Source organism: Salvelinus namaycush, chromosome 27 (assembly GCF_016432855.1).
Source record: "Salvelinus namaycush isolate Seneca chromosome 27, SaNama_1.0, whole genome shotgun sequence".
In the NCBI taxonomy this organism is placed as follows: Eukaryota; Metazoa; Chordata; class Actinopteri; order Salmoniformes; family Salmonidae; genus Salvelinus; species Salvelinus namaycush.
In genome coordinates, this window is record NC_052333.1 from 30261005 (window position 1) to 30286130 (window position 25126).

General features: G+C 42.0%; 1 protein-coding gene across 1 annotated transcript in view; it reads left to right on the forward strand.

Moving 5' to 3' along the window:
* The first annotated feature begins 21918 nt into the window (after positions 1–21918).
* LOC120022635 (collagen alpha-1(V) chain-like) overlaps positions 21919–25126 on the forward strand; it is a 47130-nt gene continuing 43922 nt past the window's right edge. The window contains exon 1 of the mRNA XM_038966612.1: positions 21919–22036. Within this exon, the coding sequence (XP_038822540.1) occupies positions 21919–22036 (118 nt within the window). The remainder of the gene's footprint in view (positions 22037–25126) is intronic.

Consider the following 25126-nt stretch of genomic DNA (forward strand, 5'->3'; position numbering starts at 1 on the left):
CGTTCATCTGTACAAACAATAGTACGTAAGTATAAACACCATGTGACCATGCAGCCATCATACCGCTCAGGAAGGAGATGCGTTCTGTCTCCTAGAGATGAACGTACTTTGGTGCAAAAAGTGCAAATCAATCCCAGAACAACATCAAAGGACCTTGTGAAGATGCTGGAGAAACAGGTACAATAGTATATATCCACAGTAAAATGAGTCCTTTAACGACACAACCTGAAAGGCCGCTCAGCAAGGAAGAAGCCACTGCTCCAAAACCGCCATAAAAAAGCCAGACTACGGTTTGCAACTGCACATGGGGACAAAGATCGTACTTTTTGGAGAAATGTCCCCTGGTCTGATGAAACAAAAATATAACTGTTCGGCCATAATGACCATCGTTCTGTTTTGAGGAAAAGGGGGGAGTCTTGCAAGCCGAAGAACATCTCAACGGTGAAGCACGGAGGTGGCAGCATCATGTTGTGGGGGTGCTTTGCTGCAGGAGGGACTGGTGTAATTCACAAAATAGATGCCATCATGAGGTAGGAAAATGATGTGGATATATTGAAGCAACAACTGAAGACATCAGTCAAGAAGTTAAAGCTTGGTCACATGCGTCTTCCAAATGGACAATGACCCACAAACATACTTCCAAAGTTGTGGCAAAATGGCTTAAGGACAACAAAGTCAAGGTATTGGAGTGGCCATCACAAAGCCCTGAACTCAATCCCATAGATTGTGGGCAGAACTGAAAAAGTGTGTGCGAGCAAGGCCTACAAACCTGACTGTTACACCAGCTCTGTCAGGAGGAATGGGCCAAAATTCACCCAACTTATTGTGGGAAGCTTGTGGAAGGCTACCTGAAACGTTTGACCCAAGTTAAACAATTTAAAGGCAATGCTACCAAATACTAATTGAGTATGTAAACTTCTGACCCACTGGGAATGTGATGAAAGAAATAAAAGCTGCAATAAATAATTCTCTACTATTATTCTGACGTTTCACATTCTTAAAATAAAGTGGTGATCCTAACTGACCTAAAACAGGGACTTTTTACTCTGATTAAATGTCAGGAATTGTGAAAAACTGAGTTTAAATGTATTTGGCTAAGGTGTATGTAAACTTCCGACTTCAACTGTAGATCAATTATACATTCTGATGTTCTGATTTGATATGAATCAGTTTAAGCATTTTCAACAGGCTTCTTAGAGAAAGTAACTGGTTGTCTAATAAATTGAATCTCTTGATTGGCCTCCCCCGTGTCAAGAAATGGGATGGTATGGTCCTCAGTCCAGCAGGACCCCCGGGCCTCGAGTGCCCAGTGGCCCTGTAGTTTAGCCATGAATCCACCAGAGGGAGCGCCGACCTGTGTCCTTTCTACCCCGGCCTGCTGTAACAAACTGCCCAGCCGCGGAAAGTGTGTCCGTCCTTCTCTCATCGCTGTTTGGTAATGACCGCTTCTCTGTACAAGTTCTATTTTCTGTTCTCTCCCCCCGCCCCTGTCTCCTCCCTCAATTTTGACTCATTGGTTGGATTTTCTTCTCGGTCAACACTGCATTTTCCCTCAATTACAAAAGCCTTCTAGAAGGATTTGCACAATAACCCGAGGATTTGGGCCCACGGATATAACATTTTAGAGTCGGTAAAATGGCGAATTTAAATCACAGACCATGTCAATAGCCTAACTACTTAAACTAGTCCTCGGCCTATACAGCCGGCCAACTTTCTACAACTCATATTCAGTAATCGTCCACAGTTATTGAGGCTACAGCCTCTCTTCAGATGTATCTACGGTATTATAATTGAATTCCCCATTAAAATAAATTATAGTTTCTAACATGTCTTGTTCAAAGTCACGTTTTGCAGGCTTGGTCAGTGTAACAACCAGTAGCCTAATGAAAAATGGCGGTAGGTTAGTGTAAACGTCTTAGGCAATGGAGTCAAGTCTAGTGTGGACACCAGGAAGAGTAGCTTTGGCATTCGCAGCAGCTAATTGGGATCCCAATAAAATACCAAAAAAAGTACTTTGTCATACAGCAGCTATGACTGAAATTGTAAAAATTCCTTCTTCTCTGTACTTACGTAATTTTCGCATTATTTCTGCACTATACCGAGTCAAACGTTACGTTACACAAGCAATACAGATTTACAGCTTTATTGTGAGTCATTGGATTTTGATTGAAGTGGAACCTGTCCTCAGTCAGTAGTACTCAGTACCGACAACAAAGATGCACAGTAACGCCGAGGATGTTGCGTCTGTTGTTCCAATTGTGTCCAGCAGAGGGAGTACGTACCTTGACCTCCTGATACAGAGACATGAGCTTGATGTCAAGCAGTGGTTCAATTGTATTGTAGGCCTATGTGTGAACCTCCATGTATCTTTGACTCAGGTTTAGTCACATTTGACATGCATTGGCTGAAATGATTGCATGATGGAAATGTATACAAGGCTGTTAAGTCCAGTGAATCATTCCTCAGGCTGTACCTATGGGACTCCTAATCTGTGATTAGGAGTCCCATAGGGCGGCGCACAATTGGCCCAGCGTCGTCCGGGTTTGGCCGGTGTAGGCTGTCATTGTAAATAAGAATTTGTTCCTAACTGACTTGCCTAGTTAAATAAAGGTTTTAACACTTTTCCTTTCCAACTCCCAGTCCCTCCCCAATCCTGTTCCTCTCCTCCCACCCATCTCCCTCGTCTCCTCCTTGTCCAATTCCCCTATGTGTTAGGGGTGGCATAATGGGGCCTTTATGCAGGGACAAAATTCCACATTCTTTTTAAACTCTCATGCCTCAAATGTTTGATTTCTGTAAATTTATATTATTGCTGAGTATTAAATCAAATGTTTTTGTTTGGTGGGCAATGTGTGGTTAAAGAACTCCCACACCTAGCTGCATGCAGACAGAACTTTATTGAACTTGTGAACTGATCACTTAGACTATTAACATGTGGAAAGGTTTCAGATTTCTGTACTGTTTGATTGCTTTAATCACAGTGCAATTAAGAAACACTTTACTCACTTTTAAGATATTAAAGCATGTATTTGCATGTTAAACACGCTATCACTGAAGAACTTGGTTCGAAGGTCATACTCTAATCTATTTTAATCAGCGTGTCTGTGTCTTTTAAAATCTTTTTTTGTCTGTTATCACCCCATGTTCCTTTCCATCTTGTCTAAATAATCCGATTTTAAGACACTGGCTCCGTTCCTCTCCTGTCAGTATTAACCCCTCCTTCATTCTATCCAGTTATTGGTCACATAACCTACATGTTTTTTTCTTCTTTCGGTCCCATCCTGTTTCTTTCTATGACTATATATGGTCAAAAGTGAAAGATGCAGGTAGACCTGGAGAAGGTACAGTGCCTTCAGAAAGTATTCATACCCCTTTGACTTATTCGACACTTTGTTGTGTTACAATATGAATTCAGAATGGATAAAAAATATTTTTTTCCTCACCCATCTACAGACAATACCCAACAATGATTAAGTGAAAACTTGTTTTTAGAATTGTTTGCAAATGTTTTGAAAATGAAAAACAGAAATATCTGATTTGCATAAGTATTCACACACGTTGAGTCAATACGTGATATATTCACTTTTGGCAATGATTACAGCTGTGAGTTGTTCTGGGTAAGTCTCTAAGAGCTTTGCACACCTGGATTGTGTGGAAAAGTGTGGAAAAAGTCAAGGGGTGTGAATACTTTCTGAAGGTCCTGTATGCATTATGCTTTATAAGGTGATGATGAGGCCAAGTATGTATTGTGTTTTAGGGTGTTTGATGGCATGTCTCTGTCACTCTGTCACAGTTCACAGAGTTGGTAGGTCAGTTTGTTACAGAACACCCTGTCACTTCTCCATGATTGTGAGATTTGTGCAATTACACATATTTACACGATCCCTAAATCCCAAAACAAAATGAACTTCAACTAAAATGAGTAACGGGAAATTGTTTCCTAGATTCAAAACAAGCTCTGTGATCTGAAATCATAGTCCTTTAAAAAAAAATATATATTTTGTGACAAGTTATGACTTTGTTATTATGGAGTATTTTATTGTTAATACTCCGTTATTGCTGTGGAGTATGACGCAGTAGGCGTTTGTTATAACAGTTGCACAGAAAGACATGCAATCTTTATTGAAAGAAATACGCATGTAAAGGTTGTAGTTGTTTTGATGTTGTTTGATCACTTAGTTGGGCGCAGAAGTAAAATGTAAATCCACAATTGAAGCAGTAAAGTGGGTTTTATAGTAGCTTTTGGCTTCATGTAAGGAGTATCCTTTAGTGACTTGGATTTATACTGAACAAAAAATATAAACACAACATGTACAGTGTTGGTCCCATGTTTCATGAGCTGAAATAAAAAAAATACTCCATGTTCTATTGGCACAAAAAGTTTATTTTTCTCAAATGTTGTGCGAAAATTTGATTACATCCCTGTTAGTGAGCTTTTCTCCTTTACCAAGATAATCCATCCACCTGACAGGTGTGGCATTTCAAGAAGCTGTTTAAACAGCATGATCATTACACAGGTGCACCTTGTGCTGGGGACTAGAAATGGACACTTTAAAATGTGCAGTTTTATCACACAACAGAAATTCCACAGATGTCTCATGTTTTGAGGGAGTGTGCATTTGGCATGCTGACTGCAGGAATGTCCACCAGAGCAGTTGCCAGAGAATTGAATGTTAATTTCTCAATCATAAGTAGCCTCCAACGTTGTTTTAGAGAATTTGGCAGTACGTCCAACCGGCCTCACAACCGCAGACCACGCCAGAGTCATCATCCTGGGGGGGGGGGGGGCTGAACCCCTGACCAGGCATGTGACGTCCATAGATTAGGGCCTAATTTATTTATTTAAATGTCGTTATATGAACTGTAACTCAGTAAAATCTTTGAAATTGTTGCATGTTGCGTTTATGTTTTTGTTTAGTATACTTGGAAAGAGTAGGAACACTTTCAGCACAGTGATAGGGACTGAACAATGTTTCCTTTGCCACTTACCATTTAATTAATGATATGCTAAAGCATGGGGAACGGCAGGTAGCCAGCGCCTGGAAGGTCACTGGTTTGAATCCCTTAGCCGACTAGGTGAAACATCTGTCGATGTGCCCTTGAGCAAGTCACTTAACCCTAATTGCTCCTGTATAATTCTAGATCTGAGAGAATACCGTTCTGCTCCAAAAAGAAAAGTACACACATCACAAAGCCAGCCGTAGTTAGAGGCTATACCATCCAATGTGATGAAGTTGCCGAAATGAGCCCATGGGGTGATGATGTATATTTTTTAAGTAATACCAGAAAACTTCATAGAGACTGACATTGATTTTGTCTTGATGAACGTCCCATTATACAAAATAACAATGAGATTCTGGTGTAGACTAAAATATACACTGAACAGAAATATAAACGCAACATGTGAAGTGCTGGTCCCATGTTTCATGAGCTGAAATAAAAGATCCTGTTCCATAAGCACAAAAAGCTTATTTCTCTTAAATTTTGTGCACAAATTTGTTTACATCCCTGTTAGTGAGCATTTCTCCTTTGTCCAAGATAATCCATCCACCTGACAGGTGTGGCATATCAAGAAGCTGATTAAACAGCATGATCATTTCACAGGTGCACCTTGTGCTGGGGACAATAAAAGGCCACTCTAAAACGTGCAGTTTGGTCACACAACACAATGCCACAGATGTCTCAAGTTTTGAGGGAGCGTGCAATTGGCATGCTGACTGTAGGAATGTCCACCAGAGCTGTTGCCAGAGAATGAAATGTTAATTTGGCCTATAAAATATGATTTCCTCATATGAACTGTAAGTCAATAAAATCAATGAAATTGTTGCACGTTGCGTTTATATTTCTCTTCAGGATAGATAGATGGAAAAAAACATCATTTTGGCATGAAGGCCTATCGTGTATTGCACTGTCACCGCAAAGAACACTAGGATATCAGTACATCGATCCTTGCCAGGAGTGAATGTGAGAGGGGTGAAATGTGTCACAGAGGGGAAATGGGGAAAGGAAGGGAAGAGGACAAACAGGAAGGAAGGAAGAAAGGGAGGGATTATTATTCTGTATCATCATAGTTATGTATTCATCTAACTGGCTCTCTGTGTGTGTTAGCCTAGGCCCGGATGCGGCCAAACAAAAATCAAACAGAGACCAAGCAAGGAACTGCTTTGATGGCTTTCCAAAGGCAAACATTAGGAGGAATTGCTGACCTCAAACGTTCCTTTAATTTTGGGATTGTTTTTATTGTGCTCTTTCCCTGACCTGATTAACTACATACCCAATCTCTATTTCTTGTTACTGTGGGTTTCACCACTTTGGATCACTGAGGAGATATTTTATAGGCCAATAATTAGCCTGCTGTTTGGTAACTTTAATGACAAAGCGCTCATAAGATATGTATAGTTTACATTCTATTAGGGAATGAGTGATGATTATGAATGTCTTATTAATTCAAGTGGCTTCATTGTGTTACCCATTTATTTCAGTACACTTCAATTCATTTTTTTATACTTTGGTCTTTCTAGGTTGTAAGATCGGATCACCGTGTATACTGTAGATAGCTTTACTTTGACACAAGCTGGAACCAGGAGGCAGGACTTGTCAGGACCAGACTGGCAGCAGCTGGATTAGCTCCAAAGGTAAAATGGGTTTTGTTGGTGGTCCAGTCAGAAGGAGTATTGTTTGTGTCAGGATTGGTCAAATTCAATTGATTTTGTAGTGAAAGAATGTGCATGACATCAAGTCAGTGATATCCCCTGAAATGTAGTTGTCCAAGATCAAGCTCAAGTTCTTTGCATTGGAGAGTTATTTGAATGGATAGGCCTTTGTGGTATGAAAAGCTCAGTTGAGGCTATGAAGGTATGTGTAGCAGATGTAGTATTGCTAGCAGTTTAGCTGAGCACCAGAGCAAGCATTAAGCGAGGACATCACCCTGTCTGAGACTTGTAGTGTCGCCCTTGCTCAACCAAAACCATGGCTTTGGTAGAATGATTGGTTAGACCGCTGCTTCGTGAGTGTGAAGTATTGTTGTGCAGAAGGTCCCGAGTTCATGCCCAGGTGGGGCCAGGGATGGGACATAATCTGTTACTGTGGTGCCGTGACTAGTATCACTGTCACGATCGTCGTAAAGTGGAAGAGAGGAGGACCAAGGCGCCGCGTGATAACGATACATCTTCTTTTATTGAAGACGAAAATGAAACGAAGGACACTATACAAACTAAACAAAACAACAAACGACCGTGAAGCTATAAAACGAAAGTGCAGACACAAGCAACTAACGTAAAGACATAGACAATCACCCACGAACTACCTAATGAATATGGCTGCCTAAATATGGTTCCCAATCAGAGACAACGATAGACAGCTGTCTCTAATTGAGAACCAATCTAGGCAACCATAGACATACATACACCTAGACTGAACACTGCCCCATAAACATACAAAAACCCCTAGACAATACAAAACACATACATCCCCCATGTCACACCCTGACCTAACTAAAATAATAAAGAAAACAAAGATAACTAAGGCCAGGGTGTGACAATCACACAGTCAGGCTCTGCCTGGTTGCTGATTGGTTATTATTTTGTAAGAAACATTGATGACGTGACCATAGGAATGTGAACAGAGCACAACGAGGTACCAAGCACTGAGCCCTGAGGGACTCCAATCGTCAAATGCATTGATTGTAAGGAAATATTCCTGTCCTTGGCCACCTATTAAGAGCTAGATAAATCCCAGTCCAAAAACAACCCATAGCCTCCAGGGACTTCATGTAGATCAGTGTTTCTCAAACTTGGTGCACATTTAGTTTTTTGCCCTAGCACTACACAGCTGATTCAAATAATCAACTAATCATTAAGCTTTAATTATTTTAATCAACTGTGTATTACTAGGGCAAAATACTAAACGTGCACCCCTTGGGGTCCCGAGGACTGAGTTTGGGAAACACTGATGTAGATAGAAAGAAATGTATAGGTAATCTATCAGAAATATGGTAGTTGCTCCACCTTGCCCTCGTAATATTGCTTACACCTAACCAATCCTAACCAAGGACTGGGGGTTGTTTCTAGAGCATGATCACTGGGCCCGTCTCAGCGGCTTCCTATTATAATTAATAAAATAATGATATCTGATGGTTTAATTTGTCAAATGCTGCCAACAGGCCTTGCAGGATCAAAACTGAATGGGGAGGTGGAATCTCATTTAGATTTGAATGGAGTGTTGAAACCAACGAACTTTGGCTGCTTGTGGTGCTGAGTACATTTGCTTTTTTTCTGTGGGAATTGCACCGGTCTCCTCATATTTTATCGTGTTTTTATATACTATTTAATCCGTTGTTCACAGTTGCTTTGTTGTCCCTGTTTTGCCAATATTTTCGAATTATTGCTTGACTGTATAGCCTCAAATCATGTGTGAAGGGGGAATTGAAGACTATTTAACCCCCCCCCCCCCCCCCCCCCCACTCCGGCACTTTGGGAAACACTGTTAAGTTATTAAGTTGTAGACTGTGGGTGGAATGACCCTTAAAGTTAATTTATCAGGCTGTTTAATATGTGGCATATTGTGCCTACAATATATGTTGTTCACCTGAATAATCATGTGAACACTTCCAGTGTACAGCTGGTCTTGGGTAAGGCTGTATGGGATGAAGACTCCACAGTTCTCGTCACTCTCCTCCTCTACATTCCCCTTCCTCCAAGGTTCTACTGTACCACTGGGTCCGTCTCTGCTGCGCCCTGCCTCACAAAAGGCCCTTCTGTTTTCCCTGCCTTTCCCCTGCCACCCCACCCCCTTCCACAACACCCCAGTGGTACATTCCCTCTCCTCCCCTATCGCATTCCATATTGACCAGTCCCATTGGGAAGTACCTATTTCACCTCAATGAGAACAGAACCATAGAGGTCCACTCTTGAGTATGGTGGACCTTTAGAGTGTCTCAGGTAGACTTAACACAGGCCTAGTACCTGTTCCTGTAAACTGTGGCCCTCAGTTGTTTCCTTGATTATTGTCCCAACATACACAAATCAAATGTTATTCGGCACATGCTTCGTAAACAACAGGTATAGACGAACAGTGAAATGATTACTTACAGGTCCTTCCCAACAATGCAGAGAGAAAAAAAGTAGAGAAATAACAGGAAAGTAATAACACGTAATACAATTAATAATAAATACACAATAAGTACGATAACGTGACTAGATACACGGGGTACCAGTGCTGAGTCGATGTGCAGGGGCATAAGGTAAATGAGGTACAAATGTACACATACAGTGAATTCAGATAGTATTCATACCCCTTGAATTATTCCACATTTTGTTATAATTAAAGACATTTTTTCTCTCACCCATCTACACACAATATACATTTTTGCAAATGTATTGAAAATAAAATACAGAAATATCTCAGTTACATAAGTATTCACACCCCTAAGTCAATACTTTATAGAAGCACATTTAGCAGCGATTACAACTTTGACTCGTCTTGGGTATGTCTGTATCAGCTTTGCACATCTTGATTTGGGGATTTTCTCCCATTCTTCCTTGCAGATTCACTCAAGCTCTGTTAAGTTAGATGGGGAGTGGCGGTGAACAGCAATCTTCAAGTCTTTCCACAGATTTTCAATGGGATGTAACTCTGGACTTTTGGCTGACCCACTCAAGGAATTTCACATTCTTGTTCTGAAGCCATTCCAGCATTGTTTTGGCTGTATGATTGGGGACATTGTCCTGCTGGAACTAAATATTCGCCCCAGTCTAAGGTTGTTTGCACTCTCTTAGCAGGTTATCGTCAAGGATTTGCCTGTATTTAGCTCTATTCATTATTCCCTCTATCCTTACCAGTCTCCCAGTCCCTGCCGCTGAAAAGCATCCCCATAGCATGATGCTGCCACCTCCATGCTTCCCAGTAGGGATGGTGTTAGACAGGTGTTTCATCAGACCACAGAGTCTTTTACCTTTTACCTATCTTTCATGTGTCTTTTTTTGCAAACTCCAGACGTGCTGTCATGTGCCTTTTTCTCAGAAGTGGCTTCCATCTGGCCACTCTCCCATAAAGCACAGATTAGTGAAGTGCCGTAGAGACTGCTGTCCATCTGGCAGGTTCTCCCATCACAGCCAAGAAACTGTAGTTCGGTCAGAGTGGTCATTGGTTTCTTGGTCACCTCCTTGATCAAGGTCCTTCTTGGCCCGGTTGCTCAGTTTAGCCGGGTGGCCAGCTCTAGGAAGAGTCTTGGTGGTTCCAAACTTCTTCAATTTAATTGTGTTGTGTTCTTGGGGATCTTCAATGCTGCAGAAATCTTTTGGTACCCTTCCCCAGATCTGTGCCTCCACACAATCTTTTCTCAGAGCTCAACAGACAATTCCTTCGAACTCATGGCTTGGTTTTTTCCCAATTACGGAGACCATTGTGCTTTTGAGAAACTTTCAACACTCTAGAAATTGTTTTATACCCTTCTCCAGATATATGCCTCCTCATAAATCTCAGAGATCTACAGACAGTTCCTTGGACTTCATGGTGTCGTTTCTGCTCTGACATGCGCTGTCAACTGTGGGACTTTATAAAGACAGGTGGGTTTCTTTTTAAATAATGTCCAAACAATTGAATGAGACACAGGTGGACTCATCAAGTTGTAATGACATCTCAAGGATGATCAAAGGAAATTGGATGCACCTGAGCTCAATTTGGAGTGTCATAGCAAAGGGGTGTAAATACTTATGTAAATTAGATATTTCTGTGTTTCATTTTCAATATATATGCAAAAACTTCTAAAAACATGTTTTCACTTTGTCATTATGGGGTATTTTGTGTAGATGGGTGAGGAAAATAAGTAATTTAATCCGTTTTGAATTCAGCCTGTAACACAACAAAATATGGAATAAGTCAAGGGGTATGAATACTTTCTGAATGCACTCTAACTAGGAATAGAGTGACTACGCAACAGGATAGATGGTAATCAGTAGCAGCAGCGTATGTGATTAGTCAATAACTGTTGTGCAGAAAGGGTTAATGCTGATATTCCGAGTAGCTATTTGGTGACTGGGGATAGGGCCTAATTCTGAGTCATTTATGTTAATGCCTGGGTGTGGCGTTTGATAGCTATGTTGTTACTTTGCTTTTGTCATTTGTGTCGTTTGTGTTGTCATTGGTGTAGCACGGGAGACCCTTTCATGTTCCCAACATGAATGTAACAGTTTAGAATTAAATGATGCTGTACTGAAAAACAATCCTGTTGTAGGGGTTTCCATTGTGAAGGATGAAAGATGAGAGGCAGCAAGTATGTAAACTATTCCATTTGTTGCTGGTGGTGACGGTATGAAACAGCAGCCAGGCCGGAACTTCAGCGGTCAGCTGGCTTCTGTGGATAGAGGGAAGGTTAGGTGGGTCATTTTGACGTTAGCATGACGCTGTGCTCTACCTGCTCTGACCGTGCGAATGGACTCTGTGGAGCAGGGGTCACCAACTGAGTTCCTTAAGTCACAAGTTAATTAATAAATGTCTGAATCATTATGTGTACAAGAGAAATCTGGTCAGAATTATAATATATTCATCATAGATTTATAATACATAAACAAATAGATCTTAGTGGCTGTCATGTTTGATCTTTGTTACATACACAAAGATATAAAGATATACTCACGCTAGACTATCATAATAAACTATTGAGTAACTTCGGGACTAAAAAGGTCACATCTATTCTATACTGAATACAAATATAAACACAAAAAGATAAACAGTCCACCTGACAGGTGGCATATCAAGAAGCTGATTAAACAGCATGATCATTACACAGGTGCACCTTGTGCTAGAGACAATAAAAGGCCACTCTAAAATGTGCAGTTTTGTCACACAACACAATGCCACAGATGTCTCAAGTTTTGAGGGAGAGTGCATTTGGCATGCTGACTGCAGGAATGTCCACCAGAGCTGTTGCCAGAGAATTTAATGTTCATTTCTCTACCGTAAGCCGCCTCCAACGTTGTTTTAGAGAATTTGTCAGTACGTCCATTGGCCTCACAACCGCAGACTACGTGTATGCCGTCTTGTGGGCGAGCAGTTTGCTGATGTCAACGTTGTGAACAGAGTGCCCCATGGTGGTGGTGGGGTTATGGTATGGGCAGGCATAAGCTTGGGACAACGAACACAATTGCATTTTATCGATGTTCATTTGAATGCACAGAGATACCGTAACGAGATCCTGTACAACAGCGTGTTCCAGATTCCGCCAATATCCAGCAACTTCGCACTACCATTGAAGAGGAGTGGGACAACATTCCACAGGCCACAATCAGCAGCCTGATCAACTCTATGCGAAGATGTGTCGAGCTGCATGAGGCAAATGGTGTTGAAACCAGATACTGACTGGTTTTCTGATCCATGCAACTAACTTTTTTTCAAGGTATCTGTGACCAACAGATGCATATCTGTATTCCCAGTCATGTGAAATCCATATATTAGGGCCTAATGAATTCATTTGAATTGACTGATTTCCTTATATGAACTCTAACTCAGTAACATATTTGAATTTGTTGTGTTTATATTTTTGTTCAGTATACATGGTTTGCTGTTTGTATGTTGAGTAGACTCAGATGAGCGTCAGATCAAGTCCATAATATGCTTATTTGTATATACCTGACAGTGGTTTTGCCACTTCTTAAACACCTGAATTATGCAAGCAGCGCATGAGAGCTGGGTGAGGCAGGTAGCGTAGCGGTTAGAGTGTTGGGCCAGTAACCGAAAGGTCGCTGCGGGGACTTGCTTCCGTTCAGCCGCAAGAGCATTAGTGAGGTCTGGCACTGATTTTGGGTGATTAGGCCTGGTTCGCAGTCGGTGTTCCGTTCATCCCAAATGTGTTCGATGGTCTGGGCTCTGTGCAGGCTAGTCAAGTTCTTCCACACCGATCTCGACAAACCATTTCTGTATGGACCTTGTTATGTGCACGGAGGCATTGTCATGCTGAAACAGGACCTTCCCCAAACTGTTGCCACAAAGTTGGAAGCACAGAATTGTCTAGAATGTCATTGTATGCTGTAGGGTTAAGATTTCCCTTCATTGGAACAAAGGGGCCTAGCCCGAACCATGAAAAACAGCCCCAGACCATTATCCCTCCTCCACCAAACTTTACAGTTGACACTATGCATTGGGGCAGGTAGAGTTTTCCTGACATCCGCCAAACCCAGATTCATCTGTCAGACTGCTGGATGGTGAAGCGGGATTCATCACTCCAGAGAACGCGTTTCCACTGCTGCAGAGTCCAATGGCGGCGAGCTTTACACCACTCCAGCTGACACTTGGCATTGAGCATGTTGATCTTAGGCTTGTGTGCGGCTGCTCGGCCATGGAAACCCATTTCATGAAGCTCCTGACCAACAGTTCTTGTGCTGACGTTGCTTCCAGAGGCAGTTCTGAACTCGGTAGTGAGGGTTGCAACCGAGGACAGACGATTTTTACCTGCTACACGCTTCATCACTCGGCGGTCCCGTTCTGTGAGCTTGTGTGGCCTACCACTTCGCAGCTGAGCCATTGTTGCTCCTAGACATTTACACTTCATAATAACAGCACTTACAGTTGACCGGGGAAGCTATAGCAGGACAGAAATTTGACTTGTTGGAAAGGTGACATCCTATGACGGTGCCACTTTGAAAGTCACTGAGCTCTTCAGTAAGGCCATTCTACTGCCAATGTTAGTCTATGGAGATTGCATGGTGGTGTGTTCAATTTTATTCACCTGTCAGCAACGGGTGTGGCTGAAATAGCCGAATCCACTAAATTGAAGGCGTGTCCACATACTCTTTGTATATATTGTGTATATTCTCAAGGAAAGCTGCAAGATGCACCAATCACCTTAAAGCCATAATGGAGAAGGATGCTACCTAATTTCATGAGGGTGTGGTTTATGGCATATTTCATCTGGAATCTTCCAGTGCTTGTGTTTCGGTCTGGACATAGAATAAGATACAACTTTAAAAAAGTGAACTGTTCCCTTTTGACAGTGAGGAATGGGTTGTTTAAATGATTCTAACATGAAACCATTGTAGGTTTACTGATTCCGAAATACACAGTTGAGTCATGTTGTTGGACAGTAGGTCAGCTGAAGTGAACCCCCTGGTCGACTGCCCCTCCCCTCCCCACCTCCATTTTTTTCTAGAATCTCCCTGTGTAAATAGTGTTTGATCCCGCTCTCTCTCTCTCTCTCTCTCTCTCTCTCTCTCTCTCTCTCTCTCTCTCTCTCTCTCTCTCTCTCTCTCTCTCTCTCTCTCTCTCTCTCTCTCTCTCGCTTCATCAATGGCCCTCATTCATTCCCCCTCTACCTCTGCATGCCTCTGTACCCCCTTCCCTTCTTCACTATTCATTCCTATGATTTTTCCTGCCTGTACCTTTCCATGGCTTGAAGTATTTCAACGCACGCGTATTAACCCATTGTAAAGACATGCCTATAGAGGCAATCACACTCAGTAAAAAAAATATGTTCTATTGTCACATACACCAGACAGGTGCAGTCAAATGCGTTGTTTTACAGGGTCAGCCATAGTAGTACGGCGCCCCTGGAGCAAATTAAGGTTAAGTGCCTTGCTCAAGGGCACATCGAGCGATTTTTCACCTTGTCGGCTTGGGTATTCAAACCAGCGAATTTTCAGTTACTGGCCCAACACTCGAACCGCCAGACTACCTGCTGCCCAGTATTGGCCTACTAAAATGCAACGCTAAGCAGCATCCATTGATATCGACAGATCCACCTCACCACTCCATGCACACACAGCCATCATACACAGGGTGGCATACACAGGGTTGCATACACAGGGTGGCATACACAGGGTGGTATACACAGGTGGCATACAAACTCCAGACCTCACAGACACCCACCCCACACATAGATAAATACACCCACATATGCATACCCTCTCTCTGTGTAGGCCTGTCTCTCTCTGCCCCTCTATTCCCTCCCTCTTGCTCTCTTTTCTCTCTCTCTCTCTCTCCTCTGAATGCCTATTTCGAGTGCATGTGGTTAGTTGGGCGTGTTCACGGTCATCAGTGACCCATTCTCTCGTTCAATTCCTTCTTCTTTACCTGCATCACCTCTATCAGTGTGCCCAGGCCATGCATGTGTCAAACACACACACACACACACACACACACATTCACTCTGTGCTAACATCCTACATTAATACCCCAACCCCTCCCTCGCCCCATTTCCTCCCACCCCCTCTCTGATCTATTTTTGTGTTATGTGGCGAGTAGGGTGTGTGTGCTCGGTTTGCAGCCCTGCCCAGTAAAATACAGACTTTTCAAGGAAGTCAACAATATAATATGGTCGCTTTATTGTAATTACAAGGTTCCAGTTTTGGAAATAGCCAGGCTACCCACAAGCACTTGCTGTGTCTGTCTCTACGGCACTCGTTGCTATTCTTTTGCACCCCCCTCAACTCCCCCGGCCAGCTCTCTTTTGGTTTATTATTATTTGGCACAGCAACGCAGAAGCCCGTCAGTAAATCAAGTGACATCATCATAGCATATGAAATGTAATTGGTTCTCACTAGCTGAGTGTTGAAAATCTGGCACGTGGGAGGCCAACCCTGACCACGATGAACCACAGAGCCTTGCGGTCTTTGTCTTAACCCTAAAATTACTGCCGGCAAATTACTAGGCTTTATTAATTTAAAGAGGCTGACATTCAAGGTAAATTCCGTAATTGATAGTTTAGACTTAACCCTAAAACCTGCTGCCCAGATTTAGTAAGAGCATCTGCTTGTTTTATCAGCAGATTGTACACTGTAATAATGTTTTTACAGTCAATTCTCATGGTAAAATCTCTCCTTTACATTGTGCCAAAAACTTATTCAGGGTGAGTGAAGTCAGTCATTTTGCCCATTTTGGTATGTTCATAAGCTGTGGTACATTCCTAGAGTGATAGATATTTACCTGGTTGTGCTTATGACTACCGTTGCTATGAGTGTGTGAATGCCCAGTGTATTCTCTCCAATGTTAGGCAACTTATTTTTGCTGTTCATAATCAAAGATTTTCAAAGATATTCTTGCTTGGCCTATGACGGCACAACACATAATTTCCCCTTCACTCTTTCATCCAATCATCATTCTTATCTGTCCTTTTCTGCCCACCCCTCTCCTTTCCCTGCCACTGTTTATCTGGGAACCACAGGTTCAACAAAAGCTGTGATTAAAGTCATTTTAAAGGACCAATGCAGCCATTTTTATATCAATATCAAATAATTTCTGGGTAACAATTAAATATCTTACTTTAATACATTTCTATTAAAATGGGCAATAATAGCTTTTGAGCAAGAAAATATTTCTCAAGCAAGAATTTTGCTAGGAATTGGGAAGGGGAAAAATGAAAACTGCTGTTATTGGCAGAGAGGTTTGGAACTCTCTTTGTCATTCGTCTATTAACCAATTTACCGCATGGTGATGTCACCTTCGAAAGCCGAAACTCCCACCCATGCAAACCTGCTGATTAGAAGCTCCTGTGTAGAGGTTATCAAGAAATAACACAGATCAAATGTTTTCACACTTTTCCAGTGTTATTTTCATCAGCTATTGTACAATATGATATAAAACACAGGAAAACAGAATTTTGACTGCACTGGGCCTTTAATATGGAAACAACCTAAGGTTACAGTGCACAAGCACGGCACAAACACATAGCAAGGGTGTCTCTTTTTACAGCCTGCGGCAGCACTGACCTTACGGGGCAAAAACATTTGGCCCACAGAGTGTCCAATGTGTTCTACAGTCCAAAATAAACCCATAAAATTCTCATTCTGAAATATTTTCAATTGCGTTTACCCCATTGTGTTCGCTCAGTTGGCCACAAACAGAGATTCTAGAGTTTTTTTTTCCAATTGACATACACTATATTTACAAAAGTATGTGGACACCCCTTCAAATGATTGGATTTGGCTATTTCAGCCACACCCTTTGCTGACAAGTGTATAAAATCGAGCACACAGCAATGCAATCTCCATAGACAAACATTGGTATTAGAATGGCCTTTCTGAAGAGCTCAGTGACCGTCATAAGATGCCACCTTTCCAACAAGTCAGTTTGTCAAATTTCTGCCCTGCTAGAGCTGCCCCAGTCAACTATAAGTGCTGTTATTGTGAAGTGGAAACATCTAGGAGCAACAACAGCTCAGCCGCGAAGTGGTAGGCCACACAAGCTCACAGAACGGGACTGCCGAGTGCTGAATCGCGTAGCGCATAAAAATCATCTGTCCTCGATTGCAACACTCACCACCGAGTTCCAAACTGCCTCTGGAAGCAACATCATCACAAGAACTGTTCGTCGGGAGCTTCATGAAGTTGGTTTCCATGGTCGAGCAGCCACACACAAGCCTAAGATCACCATGCTCAATGCCAAGCGTCGGCTGGAGTGATGTAAAGCTCGCCGCCATTGGGCTCCGGAGCAGTGGAAACGCGTTCTCTGGAGTGATGAATCACGCTTCACCATCTGGCAGTCCGACGGACGATATTGGGTTTGGTGGATGCCGGGAGAACGCTACCTTTCCCAATGCATAGTGCCAACTGTAAAGTTTGGTGGAGGAGGGATATTGATCTGGGGCTGTTTTTCATGGTTCGGGCTAGGCCCCTTTGTTACAGTGAAGGGAAATCTTAACGCTACAGCATACAATGACATTCTACACAATTCTGTGCTTCCAACTTTGTGGCAACAGTTTCGGGAAGGCCCTTTCCTGTTTCAGCATGACAATGCCCCTGTGCACAAAGCAAGTTCCATTACGACAGAAATGGTTAGTTGAGATCGGTGTGGAAAAACTTGACTGGTCTGCACAGAGCCCTGACCTCAACAGCATCGAACACCTTTGGGATGAATTGGAACGCCGACAGCGAGCCAGGCCTAATCGGCCAACATCAGTGCTCGACCTTACTAATGCTCTTGTGGAAAGCCTTCCCAGAAGAGTGGAGGCTGTTATAGCAGCAAAGGGGGGACCAACTCCATATTACTACCCATGATTTTGGAATGAGATGTTCGACGAGCAGGTGTCCACATACTTTTGGTCATGTAGTGTATGAGTTCTGGTTGTCTCTTTTGGTTTTCAATAGTAGTCTTGCTGGTAGCTATAAATATTGCCTGAGCGCTGTTGCCATATAATCCCTGATTCATAATTGGTGAATGCAATAGTTGATTTTTGGTGACTCTTGAGTAGTGTATTACAATTGCTGGTTAATTATTCCTTTCATTATATTTTTGTATACTTATCCCTATAGTTTCTTATGAAAGGAAGCATGATTTTCCTAAGTGGCCTTTCATGCAAAAGCCTGGACAGTGCCAAGGTGCGGGACCCTAAAAAAAAGACCTTAGTTCTTTCTACTTCTAAATTATCCCTTACTTAGTCCTCTGAACTGCAGACGGGCATCTATATGTGCAGTCGAGACACAAAAGCGATTGAGACTGAGAGGAGGGATGGTCAAAATACCACAAAATGCTAACTTTTTTGCCTTCAGAGAATCCAAGTAAAAAATAAAGGGAGAAATGAGAGGGAATGAGAAAGAGTAAGAGGCAAAGAAAGAACATCAGAAGATGATTATACTGAATGATGGCCTTCTGGCTCTTCAGTCTGCTTTTGAAAAAGACGGACTAAACACTGGTTGTTTCGCTGTACAGCAAGTCACAAAGCAAAGAGCCACACAGGTACAGCTATTCTTATGATACCTTTGAAATAGAGGATATAATGGACTTGAGTTTGAATACTTAATAATTCCCATCCATGACTTGCACAAAATGCTTCCCATTGTAGCTGTCAATTCATCTGACGATCAACTCCTGAAAACGAGTATGGATATTGATAGAAAATGCTGTTGTTGGCAGCCCTATTTTCTGATTCAGTTTTCACTACCCTACCTAAGAAGAAATATGGGAACACTAACATCAGAGGCAATCAGAAAAGGACTTTAAAAGATACATTGCCTTCGGAAAGTGTTCAGACACTTTGACTTTTTCCACATTTTGTTACTTTACAGCCTTATTCTAAAATTCATTACATTTGATTTTTTCCTCAATCTACACACAATAGCCCATAATGACAAAGCAAAAACTGGTTTTTAGATACTTTTGCTCATTTACTGAAATATCACATTTACATAAATATTCAGACCCTTTCCTCAGTACTTTGTTGAAACACCTTTGGCAGCGATTACAGCTTCGGGTCTTCTTGGGTATGACACGACAAGCTTGGCACACCTGTATTTGGGGAATTTATCACATTCTTCTCAGCAGGTCCTCACAAACTCTGTCAGGTTGGATGGGGAGCGTTGCTGCACAGCCATTTTCAGGTCTCTCCAGAGACGTTCGATTGGGTTCAAGTCCGGGCTCTGGCTGGGCCACTCAAGGACATTCAGAGACTTGTCCCGAAGCCACTTCTACATTGTCTTGACTGTGTGCTTAGGGTTGTTGTCCTGTTGGAAGGTGAACCTTCTCCCCAGTCTGAGATCCTGAGCGCTATGGAGCAGGTTTTCATTAAGGATCTCTGTACTTTGCTCCGTTCATCTTTGCCTCGATCCTGACTAGTCTCCTGAAAAACATCCCAACAGCATGGTGCTGCCACCGCCATGCTTCACCGTAGGGATGGTGCCAAGTTTACTCCAGACGTGATGCTTGGCATTCAGGCCAAAGAGTTCAAGCTTGGTTTCATCAGACCAGAGAATCTTGTTTCTTGAGTCTTTAGGTGACTTTTGGCAAACTCCAAGCGGACTGTCCTGTGCCTTTTACTGAGGAATGGCTTCCATCTGGCCACCACAAAGGCCCGATTGGTGGAGTGCTGCAGAGATGGTTGTCCTTCTGGAAGGTTCTCCCATCTCCACAGAGGAACTCTAGAGCTCTGTCAGAGTGACCATTCGGTTCTTGGTCACCTCCCTGACCAAGGCCCTTCTCCCCCGATTGCTCAGTTTAGCTGGGTGGCCAGCTCTAGGAAGAGTCTTGGTGGTTCCAAACTTCTTCCATTTAAGAGTGATAGAGGTTCTTGGGGATCTTCAATGCTGCGGAAATGTTTTGGTATCCTTCCTCAGATCTGTGCCTTGACACAATCTTGTCTCAGAGCTCTACAGACAATTCCTTCAAACTCGTGGCTTGGTTTTTGCACTGAGATGCACTGTCAACTGTGGGACCTTATATAGACAGGTGTTTTCCTTTCCAAATCATGTCCAAGCAATTGAATTTACCACATGTGGACTCCAATAAAGTTGTATAAAAATCTCAAGGATGATCAATAGAAACAGGAAGCACCTGAGTTCAATATCGAGTCTCATAGCAAAGGGTTTGAATACTTATGTAAATACGTATTTCTGTTTTTTATTTTTTATTTGCAAAATGTCTAAAAACCTGTTTTCGCTTCTTCATTATGGGGTATTGTGTGTAGATTGCTGAGTTTTTGTATTTTTATTATCCATTTTAGAATAAGGCTGTAACATAACAAAATGTGGAAAAAGTAATGGGGTCTGAATACTTTCTGTAGGCACTGTATATAATTATATTAGGTAACACTTTACTTAAATCATCCAGACAGATTTATAACTTCTTATAATAATGTATGAGCCTTTATAATGTCTTATAACAAGACTTGTAATATGTTATGTATTTTTATGCATATCCTTTTCAATGTCTCAAACTTCTGTTATTTAGTCCTGCTCATTATGAGATTGTTATAAGACATTATAAAGGGGTCCTACATGTATCATAACTAAGACATTATACCTACCTGTAGGCTTCAAGTGGTCAATTCAGCGGATCGATTGCTATTCAATGTATGTTTTTAATAAAAAGGAACTGACCCCAACTCTGAACCCTAACCCTGTCATATCTAGCCCACTCATGTAAACCCCCGTGTCATAAAACAGCTATGGGAATGAAAATTGATGCATTCAAGTTATGATCATGAGAAATGTGCCTGCTCTAAAATTAACATCCTCACTGTCGCACCTGGGTAGCTTCTGACGCCACGTGGGACTGACCAATCAGACCTTAAAGGAGTACGTGAAACCTCGAAGGCATTTTAATATGGGCGTGGATTACATTCGTTTGCGAGTTCAGACGGCGAACTGATTGGCTGCGGCAACTCCTATACAGATTTACACTGTCCAGCTCTTTTATTGGGATATACCGGGACAGAAAAAAATCTGTTTGACAGACAGACAGACGCTCATATTTTAAAAAGCGAGCATATGCCTGGAAAGAGCGCAACACAGTGCCACGGATACTAAGACAAGGATGGAAATTAGGAAATAGAGAGAAGGTGCCCATAATAAGAAGACAGTGACAGGTTTACATTCAGGATTATGCATGGTTCCCTTAGGCAATAATAATAACCCACATGCAATAGAAACATAGCCTAGTAAGGGGTGAATATTTATTATAAACGTTCCATTTATCGCATGCTCTCTTCCTCTCGCAACTCTACATTTTTCTCACACGTCTGCCTCGCGCGTAATTGCTCACAATCTCTCCCTCCCTCCTTCCCTTCTGCCACTCAGTCATTCATTCACTCACTCTCTCTCTCCGTACGCACACACGCGCTCTCTCACTTTTCGTGGGAGAAAGTAGGAAGGGGGAGAGAGAACGAGAGAGAAAGGAGAGGGAGTGAATTCAGGTCTCTCTCTGCTCTCTCCGCTGTGGGCACTCATATCCACTCCGCTGACTCAATGGGGCTTTAGCACTTGGAATATAACATCAAATATTTATTGATCGTACCCCTTTTACTATTTAAATGTTGTACATAGCATAGGTAGATATAGGTAACTTATTAAATAAGCGTTAAGAAGAGGTAAAATACGTTGTTTTTTTTGCCTCACAGAAGGTCCAGTCGAAATTCTCTTCCACTGTCTTTCTGTGAGAGAGGATATCTAATTTGAACATATCCGATCTTAAAGTCCAAGGTCAAACAACTACAAAACAATGGATATTCGAGATTGCCCTTTTCGGAAGAAGCGGAGACCATGGCGCGTGGACCTTTCCTCTTTTGCCTTGGTAACTCTGGTGCTCGCGCTGTGCCAACTACCCGTGGCTCGAGCAGGTAAGATGCCTTTTCTTTTGAATAACTACGCTGAGCGTTCCAGTAAGACTTTGCAGCTAAATAATTGTCTGAAATGCGATGTAAATTGTACCAAATCTCAGAATTGTCAAGCACTGACTGCCCGCACCGTGCGTATTTGCTTTTGAAAAGTAATGTTGCTTGACAGTATTTCCAATGATTGTAGTCTAGGTTTATAGGTGACCCGTGGTGCTTTACTGCTAGCCTACATTACTCCAAAACAGTACAGGGAACAGGGTTTCTAATTCATTTAATGTTCTACTGAAATAATATTTTGACGTTTTCATGGGTTTGTATCTCTTCTTCCTCAAGAGGCCGTGGTGAAAGGCGTTGCCCTGACAGGTGTCAGTCAGTTCCCCATTGCAGTTAGCCCAACGGCTCAACCATTCCAGATATTTAGACGATTTCTGTGGAAGTTGTGAATGTAATGTTTTCTTCTACATTTGACAATAGTTGTAAAAGATAATGGCTTTGTTAGATGAATTAAGTGACGTTTTGGAGCTCGTGCGCCATTGCGCATGGACGCGCATTCATTCCAGACGGGGCCATAGGATAGGACGGTGCGTTCAGCAGCCAAAGTTATACTGAGATACTTTACCGAGAGAGTTCACGTCTGATTTATCGTTCTCTTTACCTGTATATTTCTTGCTACTGGATGTAGGCCTGTGCGTACGTGGATATACAGTGGCAAAGTCAGAGTAATGACTGTGGACATTTTATGGGGACTTGATTAGATGTTTACCAGTTCACCCCGTGCACCCGCCCCTGCCCATCACTGTCACCTCTCATCACTCTCTTGTTTTGTGAGGAGGGTTTTGCACTAGGAATGGATGTTAGTACTGTGACAATAGAGACAGTTTTTTTTGGTGTTCCATCCTGTCTTTAGGCCTACTTGTGAAAGCCTTTAACTTACATTGTTTGACATTGGTCGCCTCTATTGTTTTTTTTAAGTTTCAAAAAATAGTTACCATTGTTTTTATGAAGTTACTGTATCATGATTGAATCATATTATTGATTTATATGATGCTTTTTTAACAAGAAACAGTTTAAAGCGAACAGAAGTTTGTGCTTAATAATAGCCTAATTGACAATAGCCGATCAATAATTTGAATTAGACGATTAACAATTACGCTTTTATAATCAATTGTCATTATGATTACAATACTTTTAATTTATATATGGATAACGTTTTATTTTAAGCTTTAACAGCGTCAATGCGTAATTGTTTTTCGAAGAATTTGGTGTCAAGAATGTCTTCAAGGCAGGATGGTAATTCCGTGACTGACCACTAGATTATAACATGCGCATTTGGATCTTTCACGTTATTTTTAACACAGTGGTACCATTCATTCCCTCAACTCTACAAGCTATGCTCTTAGTTAAATATGACTTCTATAGGATTAAACTTGTATTGATTATTTATTTATTCAGTTGAACATTGGTAACTAATGACACACTTGACCAATTTGAAAAGGCCTACAATTGAACCATTTAAGGTGACACCTTATTATACTAATACCATAGGCACTCATATAATTGTATTATAACATAACAATAATATCCTACAGTTTTATATAGCAATTGCAAATTGAGCTTTATCCCAAATGTATGAGGCCCACGTAAAAAGAGCACTGCTTGTAGTGCCTGTATGGGATACCTCTTGCAAGATATTGGCAATGTAATATATTAATATAGGCTATACTTCCAAAATACTTTATTGTTCTCTTCGGGTGCGACATTGGATGAATGCGACTTTATTCTGCGGTTTTTGTTAATTATGCTTTAATGCCATAGGCGTTCTGGTGGGAATAGATGCTAGTGTGTACGGATGGGGGTTTCTAAAAAAGTGTGTGCGCTCTACTGTGTTCTTTGGATCGAGTTCCTATTTCAGATTGCAGAGCCGATTGCAATTTCCCGTCGTCTGACTCCTGTATGTGTTTCGGAGGAGGAAGTCTGAACATTTTTGCTTTTTATGACTAGGTTATTATACGGGAGTGTGCGCTTCTGCGAGACGGAGTGGAAGAGAGAGAAGGGTGTGGAGAGTGAACGTATAAGTGTCTCCGAGTGTATGTTCGCTTTAACAGTTTTGTGTATATGCGGCGGTGAAACCTATGGATTGTTCCATTTCGGGTGTGGAAGTGCCCCTTTAAAATGAATGTGCGCCTCTGTGTCTAACACCTCGGACTGTTTTTCTGACGTTATGAACGTTATGGAGTGCGCTTGCATAAATGCATCAGATCATTTTAAAGTTCAGAAGTGATTTCTCTTTATTATAGTTCAAACTTAACGAGCAGTATATGAATCCATAGAATATTATCTTATTTCCGTAGTTGGGCGCCCTGCGTGCGTTATTGCGCGGGTGTGAACTTGCGCACATCAGTACGACAAGACAGTATCTAAACATTCCTTCAAACCCCTGCTACTGCCCATGCTACAGCGTGATAGCTCCTTGGTTTATGACGTTCACAGATGACATGTGGATATGGGCTACAAACTAAAGACTAAACAGGTCCCCACCCAGGCAATGAAAGCCCGAATTAGAGGCGGACTGCGCTGTGGCTCCCTCAGAAAGTCTGCCCCTACGGTTTGTTCTCATCCCGCTGGGAAAAAGAGAGTGTGCATATTATAGTATGACACACACAGAGGGTCAAAGGAATGAAAGCAGGGTTTTGTAAATGAACAAAATAGGTCGGCAATATTTTCTTAACATGGATATTCCTTAACCTCATTTCAAAGAACAGTCTCACTTATTCTAACCAAAACACCCTCCCTCACTTACACCCTCTTTCCCCTGCGCTCTCTCACTCGTTCTCCCCCTAGCAGTCACAGAGGTAGTGAATAGAGCCACTGTGTGGCCGAGCAGTAGGGCCCTGGCTATTTGTCCTCAGCCTATGCCACAGGCATGCTTTTTGGTGTATGTAAGTGTGAGTATGTATCTATGTGAACTGGATGCCTGAACTGATGTCCCCGTGATTTTCCCTTGTCTTGTCTTTTTTCACATGTCCTGTGGGATGGATTATTCCCATATTTATTGTTCTCTCTCGCTCCCTCCACCTCTCTCTCTCTCTCTCT